Source organism: Schistocerca nitens, chromosome 3, assembly GCF_023898315.1.
Source record: "Schistocerca nitens isolate TAMUIC-IGC-003100 chromosome 3, iqSchNite1.1, whole genome shotgun sequence".
Classification (NCBI taxonomy): domain Eukaryota; kingdom Metazoa; phylum Arthropoda; class Insecta; order Orthoptera; family Acrididae; genus Schistocerca; species Schistocerca nitens.
This window is the reverse complement of record NC_064616.1, coordinates 847,054,063-847,066,518: the sequence shown is the minus strand read 5'-3', so window position 1 is coordinate 847,066,518 and position 12,456 is coordinate 847,054,063. Positions and strand designations below refer to the sequence as shown.

Below are 12,456 nucleotides of genomic sequence, written 5' to 3'. Positions count from 1 at the left end.
AATTTGCAGAATTAATCCAATGTGAAACTGAAGCAACTAATTGTCATATTACTTCTGTAAATGTTGATTATTTCCAATGTGATGTGGATTATCTCTGATAAAAATACATTATTGGATGTGATTTCACTATGCAATGATATGAGAATACAAAATAGAGTAAATGATGAAAAGTGAGTTCTAGCTCTGTCTTGTTGAGTCCAAAAGTTCTCTCCAAGTTCATTGTTTTCTCATGTCTAAATCAAAAAGTTCTTACTGCATACTTAGCAGTAGGCCTTTTTGGCTTTCCTAATGATCTACTAAATCCTCACCAGCAAAACATTTCCTACAAACTCCACTAATGACAGCCCTATGACAGCTTCCACACTTTCTATACAATGTCAAAGATTTAGAACAAACAACCAATGAAATAAAGAATCCCAAATATGAAAAAATCTGTAAATATGAGAAAATTTTTTTTATAAATCTGTCTAATAAACTGGGGTCCACTTTTAACAAGTGTGTTAATTTGGATGAGATTAGTTGTGGAAAAGGAACAGCTGAACCTGTGGCGCTGATTAGGTCGACACCAGTATCGATCTGAGCATAATCTTTGAACTGAGCAAACCATTATCTTTGTGTAGTTCCGCCATCTAGTTCTGTGTAAGCCTTACTTTGCGAAGAGGTGAATAAATGAACTCCTGATTATAAGGTGTTGTTTGGCGTACCTCACCCGAGCATCCACCTCACTGGTGACCCCGAGTTGTAACGTCTTCCGTTTTCGCCATTTTAGTGTGCCTGCGGCCTCCGCATTGGTTATTTTAGCGTGTATTACATCAACACAACATTCGAACAATGGCTTCGGCCCAATACCTAATGCTGGATTTTGTGATCGACATGCATCGTGTTGCGGGCGATGTACACCTGCCAGGACTGCAACACGATGCCTCTCACTCATTGATTATGCCAATTTCGCTGGACGTTTTCATGCCTGCAACAATAAGTGAGGTTAGGAGTGTGCATCACTCTGGCTATCAGACGCTTTTGTTCCCGCCACATGTGCCCTCCCTCATCGACGGTGCAGTTACCTCTTACGGATCTCCGTGCAGCGCTGGATCAATGACAATTTCTGCAAATGCTTCGTTGGATAACCTACCACCACCAGGACAATGGTCTGCCACGATGCAATCCGTGCAGTACCACGCGGATTCCTGCCACGTGGCCGGAACTGCTTTGTTCACAGGTCAACCTCCTTAGCATCCGACCACGCCCGCAGCTGCCTTGGTTCAGCATCAGCACATGCCTTCCTGCTTCAAGACCTCGGCATGCAACAGGAACAATGGCTTCTTATCCATGCCTGACCTCCATCTCCGTCCTACTGCTACGCCTCAGTGGTTTGTGCCACGACATTCACCTTATCCACACACCGTTTTGAGTGAAGTGTCTACGAACAGTGAACTTTCACACATTCCGCCCAACTTTCGACATTATTTTCCTCACTGTGCTTCAGGACAGCCCACACCCTCACAGCTTCCCTGCAGCACAGATGGCTCCAACTGTGATCGCATGTCAAGTTTTCCTCTGACTGGCATGTGTTTTCAAACTTTGAACTTTTTCTCACCTGTCACCCCCGTGCCGGCTCCAGTCGAGCTTCCACTCCCATTCTCAGCACATCTTGGTGCCTGATCCGCGTCGATCTTCCACGATACATCAATCCGAACACACCCACAACGTGTCGAACTTCCGCAACCGCAGTTGACACATTACGGTGTCTCACCCGCATCGGCCTTCCGCGTCACGACGGATCACGCTCAATGACAACGTGTCACCTTCACGCTGCCACCCGACCAGCCATTGTCGCCACATACCCTGGAGACACACACTCCTGGAATACTGCAGCAACAACAGCTCATTTCAGGCAGTGCCCTGACGAATTCAACTCACCCTGTTTTCCCCGAACGTTCTACAATGCTTACCAATGCTGCCGCCATTCAATCCCGACAGGGTAACAACCTGGTTCAAAATTGTGGACGAAGTGTTCGACCAATTCAAACTCGACGAATCAACCAGATTTCTGTGCCTTATCACCCACCTGCACGACCAGGAGGACTTGATTGCTGACCTGTTCAACATCCCGGACTCAGCTACCCGGTACACTCCAGCCAAACAGACAGTTCTACATCAGCTTGCGTGCTCAACTGAGACAGCAATAGCAACTAGGCAACGACAAACCTTCACAACTTTGGAGACAGCTACGGGCCCTGGTCAGCGACGATCTGCTCTCTGACACAGCTGTCCTCGCTATCTGGACAGATAAACTACCTCCCCACATCCGCTTTGCTCTGGCTCAGAGGTCTCCCGAACCTGCCGAGCAATGAATGGCAATTGCTGACAAACTACATGATGCATCACTGGTCTATTTCGCCAGCCACTGCCTACCTGGCAAGTCTGAGGTTCAGGCTCCTTGTCCCGTGGCCGGACGTGGCCTGTGCCGCACTGTACCGACTGTTCCGCTCACTCCGGGACGCAGCATACAAACAGCTGGGACATCACCGGCTCCACCCTCGGTCACGCCCCCTCCTGCAACTGAACTGGCTGCAGCCACCGAACCTCAGCCACCGCCTCTGGCAATGAACTTTCCTCAGGGAATGCAGCCACACAACCCATACTGTTACTTCCACACACTGTTTGGTGAGGCGGCATGGAACTGCAGACCACCCTGCTGCTTCCCTAACGCAAATCGCAGGTAGGTCTGGGTGCCGCCTCCTGCACACAACATGACAGGCACCTCCCAGTGCTCCATTCTGTCCGGAAACAATCGGATAATTACGGACAACTTTATATTAAAGACATTTCGTCGGGATACTTTTTCCTAGTGGACACAGGCACTGATGTTTCGCTGCTGCCTACGTCCTTAGTGTCGTCAAACATCCGCCCGCATCATACTTCACTGCAAGCTGTGAATTTTACTAAACTACAATTCTCAGGTTCAACCTCCCACGTCGTCTCGTTCTCCACAAACCGCAAACTTGAGTGGACTTTTTTAGTGTGCAATATTGAGGAACCTATACCAGGCATTGACTTCTTGCAACACCACAGACTTTCACCGGACCTAGTGTGAAACACCGTGTTCCATCACCCGTCCAAAACTCACTTCGAGCTCTCCCTTCGGCTCCACGAAACTCAGCTCCAGCTCTCCGATGCAGCAAAGGAATTACAGACACTGCAGCAAGGACAAAGCAAGGTCAGTAAGTGCGCCGAATTTGCTTTTAGTCCCAGCAATCGAGCCTCCGTGTGCGTACCTCCTGCTACCCCTCGCAACTGTGTTATCAAGTCTACCATAACATGTACTGACAGTTCCACAGGACCACACCCCACTAACACGGCAGCATTTGATACTCAGCCAGACACGAGTGCGCATGCGCGACGAGCGTCACGTGTTCCCGAACTGACAGCTCCTACCCCTCCCCCCGTGGACAGCACCTCAAACTATGCAACTTCGGCTCCTGCGCGCCGCCGTGCGACCGCCACTGACAACACAAACAGTGCACTCGCGCCTAGCGCTTCACCCGCGACCGTGCTGCCACAGGCCGCGCCCTCGGACAGTGGACTCACTAACGCTTCACGAGCTCTAGCGAGCTCACCTGACCATGGTGCCACTGCTTTGGGCCAGCGGCCATCTTGTCACGTTGACTCTTGGGACACTTCGCCATCTCGGTTCCCGTCGGATCCGCCGAGTGGCTCCGAACACCACAACCTCACCTCACCTGCCCCGCCCACCACTCATTGTAACAAACCGCCTCCCGTGCCGCCGGCGACATTTCCGTCGTCACCAACGGCACAGTTCACAAGTTATGCCTCACGCCAGGCCCCCCGATCTCCAGTAAACCACGTCGACTTTGTCCCGAGCACCTCTCCGACCTTAAAAAGCAGATTTCTGAACTTCTAAGCTCTGGCGTCATCGAACCCTCTGCCAGCAGCTGGTCTACGCCCATTCATATGACACCCAAGAAAGACGGGTCCTGGCACATGTGCGGAGACTACCGTCGACTAAACGCATGAACAATTATGGACACCTACCCCATACCCAACATTACCGACTTTACCAGGGTGCGACCACGTTGTCTGTCATTGATTGCAAACAGGCCTACCACCAGATCCCCATGGCTCCTGAAGACATCGAGAAGACAGTAATCACCACCCCAATCGGGTTATTTCCATTTCGATTCATGCCCTTCGGTCTGAAAAACGCAAACCAGACCTGGCAACACTTCATCAACGAAGTGCTATTCGGACTAAAATTCTGCTTTGCATATCTTGATGACATTCTTGTGTTCAGCTCCTCCATCGAGGACAACATTCGACATGTGCAAACTGTCATGGACACTCTCGCAGCAGCAGGCATCAAGACCAACCAAGACAAATTGCAGCTACATCAATCCGCTGTCACTTTTCTTGGTTTTCGGGTCTCTGCCGATGGCATTTCACCACCCCCTGACAAAGTACAAACAATACTAAACCTACCCAGACCTTCGTCATTCAAAGAGCTCCAGCGCTTTCTGGGGATGGTTAATTATTATCGCCGTCATCTACCTCAGGCTGCGGAGATTCAGGCTCCACTGACGTACGCCTTGGCACGCACCAAGACTTCTGGATCTCAGCCCGTTCCATGGACCCCTGCTATGACTGACTCTTTCACTGCCCTCAAAAATCTTCTTGCCGATGCCTGCACCATCGCACATCCTCATCCCAATGCGCAGCTTTTCATCACCACAGACACGAGCGATACTGCCATCGGCGCTGTCCTTAGCCAGACAGTCGATGGCCAAACTTTGCCTCTGCAGTTCTTCTTGCGCAAGCTCGCCAATGCACAACGGAAATATTCCACGTTTGACAGGGAGTTGCTCGCAGTCTACAAAGCAATCAAACATTTTAAGACCGACGTTGAGGGACGCCCTTTCTATGTTTTAACAGACCACAAACCCCTGGCTGCGGCCATTTCAAACCGCCAGCTGACCCGCCTCCTCGCCGTTTCAGATACATGGACTTCATATCTCAGTTTACCACCAATGTCAGACACATAAAGGTTGCTGACAATATAGTTGCTGATTTCCTTTCACGAGTCGACGCCGTTCATTCGCTGTTAAACCTCTCAGAAGTGCCTAACATCCAACCCGCTGACGAGGACACACAAAACCTGATTTCAGACTCTACTTCCTCACTACACTTCGTCCGCACCACCTTCCCTGGCATTTCTGGTGAGATCTGGTGCGACGTCAGTACGAGTATGTTACACCCCCTCATCCCAACCACGCTCTGTCGAGCTGTCTTCAACACACTGCATAATTTAGCCCACCCCTGTGTTTGTGCGTCCGCCCGCCTCGTAGCGGAGCACTTTGTGTGGAGAAATGTCAACAAGGACTGTCAGCAATGGGCACGCTCCTGCATTGTGTGCCAATGCTGCAAAGTACACAAGCACACTTCTCCCCCTCGGCGCCTTTTCGATCCCTCCTGCGCGGTTCCAGCATATTCACATTGACATTGTCGGCACTCTCTCCCCCTCTAACGGCTTTCGTTATGTTCTCTCGTCTATCAACCGAACATGGCCCTGGGTCGAGGCTGTCACCTCCCCAATACCACAGCAGAAACTGTTGCTTGAGCTTTTGTCGAGAAATAATATTCGCATTTCAGATGTCCAGCTATCATCATGACTGACCAGGGCAGACAATTTGAGTCAGCGCTATTCAATGAGATTTGTAACATTTGCGGCATCCGGCGCATCCATATCACGGCATATCACCCGCAAAGTAACGGGCTAGTTGAGCACTGGCACCGCACTTTCAAGGCGGCTCTTCAATGCCACGACTCTCTTTGGATGGAGGCCCTTCCCCTTGTGCTACTTGGCATTCGTGCGATCTATAAGGAAGACCTCAAAGGCACAATAGCCGAGTTCGTATATGGCCAGAACATTGTTCTCCCTGGCGAACTTGTGAGCCCTTCTGCTTCTCTCCCTGTCTGACTTACCATCCTTCTTGAACTGCATCAGACGCCACTTCATCAACCTCCACATCCCTCCGCCCGCCAGCCATTCCCGCCCTAAGGTTCACATCCTGAAATCTCTGAACAATTGCGAGTTCGTCATGCTCCGAGATGGCACTGTCCGTGCTCCCCTCCAACCCCCATATACTGGCCCGTACCAAGTCCTCTGGCGCTCAGCCAACACCTATGACATCCAGATAAAAGATTCAGCTGTTACAGTCTCTCTCAACAGACTTAAGCCTGCTCATGTCGAGCCCGCTTCTACCCCCCTTCAGGCCACGACCACGCCACTCATTGTCGTGGCTCACGACGCTCTGACCACTCCCTCCATGTCGGACTTGCTCACTCAGTCAAGTGACTTCCAGCTCCAATTGTCGAGATCTTCTCCGATCTCGCACTCTACTCCGGTCTCATGCACTCCGTCGAGTGATCACATGCTCCCCATGTCGAGCTTACCTACAATCATGCCCTCGCCGCCGGGCCCTTCTCCTGTCCCTTCGGCCTCTCCCCCATCACCTGCCTCGCTTTGTCAAGGTTTCTCATGCCCCCCCATCTTGAACGTGCTCTCGCTCGAGGTGTTTGTGCCTGTCCTCCCGGACATAATCCACGACATTGCTATAATATTACACGATAACACACTGTTCGTTGTGTGTTTCCCTTCATCTGGTGCTCATGACACAATCTCTGCCATTCCCTGCCACCTGGTGAAGTGTGTTCTCCCTCGCCCGATGTCAACCTGTACAGGCTTCGTGTGTTTTCCACGCCCACCAGAGACATCGTCGTCGTCGTCGCTCCGTTCCTCATGCAGACCACCAGCCTACCTGTCACCGTATGACCAGCATGCCCAGTACAACGCCCGGCGTGCTTCAACGACTTCCAGGTTCGGTGGCCAGACCTTCCTTCATGACATCTACCCACACAGCTCCCCGACGACGCTGTCGAGCTGACCGTGGTCCGGCTCCCGTGGACCACCCCTGCCGACGCCATAGTCACCCCCCCCCCTGGCCTCTCAGGAGTACTCCGTACTGCAGGGGGGGGGGGGGGGTATTGCGGCACCGATGAGATTGACACCAGTATCGATCTGAGCATCATCTTTGAACTGAGCAAAACATTATCTTTGTGTAGTTCCGCCATCCAGTTCTGTGTAAGCCTTACTTGTGTGAAGAGGTGAATAAATGAACGCCTGATTATAAGGTGTTGTTTGGTGTATCTCACCCAAGCATCCACCTCAAACCTATTCCATAAATATTATCAATTAGAAAGATACATGTATTTCCCTGAAGCATACATTTTTAACAGCCCAATCCAACAACTGAAGGTAGTCACTGTGAAAACACATATTTTTGTGCCCAAGCTGAAAGCTTCCTTTTGGCATTAATCTTTTTCTTGTGCTCCTTGTTAGGAATCCCTAATTTCTATTTAACTCTGATTGCTTCTATTTAACTCTAATTGCTATTATTGTAATTTACTGAAATTAATATGATTCAGAAAATATTGTCTTTATTTAAGGGAACTGAGGAGTATTATCTGTTTCCATCACCCTGATTTTCCCCCTAATTATCCACGTGAATGCCAGAGTAATCCTTAATAATAGATGACTGGAATTTTGCTGGTAATGAGACAAGAGGAAACTGCATACAGTACCTAATCACTAGACTTGAGTCAGTTTCCAGAATGAAATCATAACTCCACCATGATGTCAAGTGGAATAGTGATAATAGCTTTGCTGGTATTGTTTGGTTGTTGGATGTGCATGTTAAACTCAGCAGTCCCCATGATTTTCTTCATAAGTATCAAAATATATGCTAGTATTACGCTATCCTGTCACATTAATGTGACCACCTGTCAAAAGCCTGAATAACCACCTTTTGCAATGCAGACAGCCATGAAACACGTAGGAAGAGAGTCAGTGAGTTCCAGGAAGGTATCAACAGAAATGTGGAGCCCTGCCAACCCTAGCAACTCCAGTGTTGTGGCCATCTGTGCTAGGTTTCTCAGTTAAGGATCCATGGTGCGAACAGCCCAACCAACAGAGATGTGGAGCCCTTCCATGGTGTGAATAGCCCAATCAACAGAGATGTGAAGCCCTGCCAACAATGGAAACTCCAGTGTTATGGCCATCCGTGCTAGGTTTCTCAGTTGAGGATCCATGGAGCGAACAGCTCAATCGAGGTGGCCAAACAGATTGTCAATTGCGTTTCAGGGAGTTTGGTGGCCAGAGGGGTATGGTAAACTCATCCTAGTGCTCTTTGAACCATGTACATACACTGTGAGCTTTGTGCATGGTGTATTGTCCTGCTGGCAGATGCCAATATACCAAGGAAAAACAAACTGCATGTACGGGTGAACACGTTCCCCATGGATACACACATAATTATGTTGAACCATTGTGCCTTCCACAATGATGAGATCACCCAGGAAATGCCCTCTGGCCTGGACCCTTCTGACAATTGTTGCAGAGTGTTTGCTTTCAGATGTTTCATGCCGTACATGCCAGTGGCCATCTGTCCGATGGAGGATAAAATGTGATTCATCTGAAAAATCCACCTGTCGCCAATCAGCAGATGTCCAGTTGTGGTACTGGCATGCAAATTCCAGCCTTTGTTGGTGATTAACAGCAGTCAGCATTGGTGTATGAACCAGTCTCCCGTTGCAGAGGCCCATGTGCAAAAACTTTCACTGAAGAGACATTGAGAAAACACTGTTGGCAGCCCCTCAGTCATCTGGGCAGTCATTTTCTCATCATTTGCATGTCTGTTTGTCCATAAACATCTCTTTAGCTATCGTTCACCCCTGTCATTTAGACCCATGGTGCACCACAATTGCCTCAACGCTGGTTTTGGATAGCATGATTTTGCCATGCACAGTATACTTTAACCACGGCGGCACATAAACAGTTTTCAGACTCAGTCATTTTGGAAATGCTTCCTCCCTTGGCCTGAAATCCAATGGTCATGTCCTTCTGGAGTCAGATAAATCACTCCATTTCTGTGTTACAAAAGTGACTGCAGTGTTTTCCGTGTCCCCCAGGCACACTTTATGTACCCTCAACTCCTAGTGTTGCTTCATGCTCTCTGTGAGCAGTTACTGCCTGTTAATGTAGATCATAGGTGTTCGTCACATTAATGTGACTGGACCATGTTTATAGCATTCTATTCTCTCATTCCATTTGTAACTGATGAGAATACAGGCACATGTCCACTTCACCAGCATTCATTACAGTCATCACAAAGTTATTTATCTGAACATCTGCTAATGAGCTGTTGAATTAGAGATATCTGCTGGGTCAGATGGTGAGCATTACCAATTGCAGTGATGAATGGAATAGTTCGGTGTGTTACATGACTGAGATGTTAAGAAATCTTCCATCACTGCCTCCTGAGCACAGAATGGACAACTCATGTGCCATCAGCACATTTGACCGTGATCTGACTGTGGGTGCCAGTCACATGTGTGCCAGTCACATGTGGTACTCCATCTCTCAAGGCCATGAAGCCACTAGTTTTTTTGTGTGCCGCCACATAAAGGGTATACCATGAGCACCTCAAGTTGTGAAGACCTCAAGCTGGGAAGACCACCACCACCACCAACAGATTCAATTGCTGTGCATAGAAACATGTTGATGACAGGGCTGCATGCTTCATACTTGTCACTGTTTAGGCAGGTGATGGACCTTTTTTTAAGACTAATTACACAGAATGAAATGTGGTTCCTGATTCGTCTGCATTTCTCTCTCACCAGCAAACAATACAGGAACCTATTGCATGATAATGTGCATCTGTTTGTTCACTTCCAACAAGATAATGTCCCAACCCATTGCCCTCAAATTGTGTCAGAAGAGTTTGAGCAACATTCCCAGAGACATGAGGGTTATTGTGTGGTCTCCTTGTTGCATCATTTTAATCTTATTGAGAACATCTTGGATGAAATGCAGCAACATAGCACCTTGGTCTCAGGCCTGGCCAATCTCCATGAGTGAATGCTGAGCGAACATTCATCAGAAAGGCTCAAAAACACCTTCAGAAGAGGGCAATGGCGAAACAGTCTCTAGTAGAGCCTTGCTGAAAGGACAAAGTGATTTCCCACATGATTAATATACACAGTAATTATGAAAAAATACTTGCCACTACATACAGAAAACCCTGACAGCACTCCAGAATATGAACTGTTCCTATGTTTTTAATTTTTTTCTTTCTTTCTTTTTTATATCCTTTTTTTCTTGTCTAGAGCCATATGACATGAATTGTACAATGTGCACAGCAAAAAATGCCTATGATTCAAAATTAAGCAAATAATGACTATTTATCAGAGCAATACTTTGAGCAAATGACTGGATTAAACAGATATTTATCAGAAATATAACAAACTATAGTAAATAGAAAGTAACTATAAATACTTTTTTTTCTAAACTATAGTTTGGCAAAAGAGGGGCATAATAAAAGTTAAAATGTTGTTGCAGGTGCAGGTTCATCTTGGTCTCAAATGTCATGGAGAATAACAATGCTTACAGCATTGTTGCTAGCATCGCTATTAAACATACATTATGCAGCAGCAGTGGTAGGATCTCTGCTAATACCGGCACCACATACAATACGTACTCTACAAGATCTGATGGAGAGTCCATTACGAGTATCATTTGAGAATGTAAGCTACAACAGGGAATATGTCGCGGTAAGCAAGATTATTTGTTTTTCATGATAGTGTCAACTGGATCATTAAGTCAGAATGGTATGGTGATCTAAAAGGTTGATTAACATTTATTGTTCATAATCCACTCCAAAATTATAACAGCACACACTATTGGGTAACTACATGTGGTTAAAGACTGGATATTCAAATTTAGTACCAACGATCATCTTTTCACCAAGTATTTTTCTTACCTGTTTCATCATTTTTTTTCCCCCCAATTTTAGTAGCACTGACGTTTTACATTAACAGCACACAGTCAATTCACTGAAAGAAATAATATTTTAGTTATAAAACAGACTTGATTTCTAAGTGAAAACAGACCTATTGATTCCATTAATGGTAGTAATAAATTCTTAAATTTTTCTTATCTTATATATGTATGCTCATTTTGACAGAGAACAACAGACAAACTTGGAAGAGAATTAATTCATCGTAAGAAACCAGAATTTGTCCAGTTGTCAGACGGAGTAATCAAAATCAGGAAAGGTTTTTTTGCCTTCCACACTGAAGGAGGTAGTGTATTTCGCTTGGCAGCAATGACTTTTACAGAAAGTCAGAAATGTGCTCTCTCAGATGTCGCACTTTTTACACCAGCAGTCATGAGCATGCCAGTGAAGAAAAAATCACCTTTGCGAGAGTTATTTGCAAGAGGGTATGTTACATTCAGTATCAATAATCACATATTATAAATTATCCAGTGAATCATCTAGCAAATAACTAAATATTTATACATGGATGAATACTCAAATTCACAAATACTTCCTTCACTTCTTTGTATATATTATTGTTACCATAGAACCAGGAAAAACAGTACAATTTAGGGGAAAAAGGCAACTTTTTTTGTTAACAATATATATTTAGAGATTTCCTGTCAGTCAAGGGCTTATACTTCATGAGTTTAAGAAAAAACAGGTTCTGAATAAACAAGCTGTTACTATTAGCAGTATGTGAGGTGACGAAGGAATACCTATAAAACCTATGTAAATGGTAAAATAATGTATGTCTCTGTATGTGTATACAGGCTTCTACTTTTGTCAGAATATGGCATGAAAGTGAGACTGGAAAAAATATGGCGTGCTCCTCGTCCAGTGTGCAGCACTAGTGGAGATGTTCAGGCAGTGGAATTTTCAAGCTTGCTACCAGCAGAGTTACTTATTCTGTCTGGAACACTTACTTCAGTGGCAATCCTGTTTGCTGAACTCATTTGCCATAGGTAATAAAAGAACCTAGTTGTTTACTTCAGCACCATTAACTATGTTTAAAATTTCGAAATGTGGACAAGTCTGGGTAGAGAGGTACAAACACAATGAGAAATGCAAAAATTAAAATAAAATAATACAGTGAAATGTTAATACCCACAAACTTTTGATTACCTGGATTATGACCAGTTTATAGCTTTAAGTTAAATGCAATGAACTACCTCACCAATCCTAAACCATAAAATGTTGGCAAAAACATGTGTTAAAGTAACTAGTAGGCATAAAATGGCATTCAAAATCATACTGAATGCTTTCTCTGAAAACTGTTTTGAACAGTTAGTTTAGGAGCCCACTCAAACTGTAAATGGTTGCGAAAACATACCTGAGCTCTTAGCAACAAATAATCCTGAGCAAATGGGAAACATCAAGACAGGTAAAGGAATTAGTGACTCAAAGGTAGTTGTAGCAAGACTGAATACCATAATATCCAAACCCACCAAAAATTAACTCAAACTACATCTGTTAAAAAAAAAGAAACAGATAAAAATTTGCT

At 46.0% G+C, this 12,456-nt stretch overlaps 1 protein-coding gene across 1 annotated transcript in view; it reads left to right on the top strand.

Moving 5' to 3' along the window:
* The window catches only part of LOC126249446 (uncharacterized), a 261,660-nt gene extending 249,739 nt beyond the window's left edge, over window positions 1-11,921 (top strand). The window contains exons 8-9 of the mRNA XM_049951100.1: window positions 11,100-11,356; window positions 11,726-11,921. Coding sequence (XP_049807057.1) covers window positions 11,100-11,356; window positions 11,726-11,921 — 453 coding nt within the window. The remainder of the gene's footprint in view (window positions 1-11,099; window positions 11,357-11,725) is intronic.
* The last annotated feature ends 535 nt before the right edge of the window (window positions 11,922-12,456 follow it).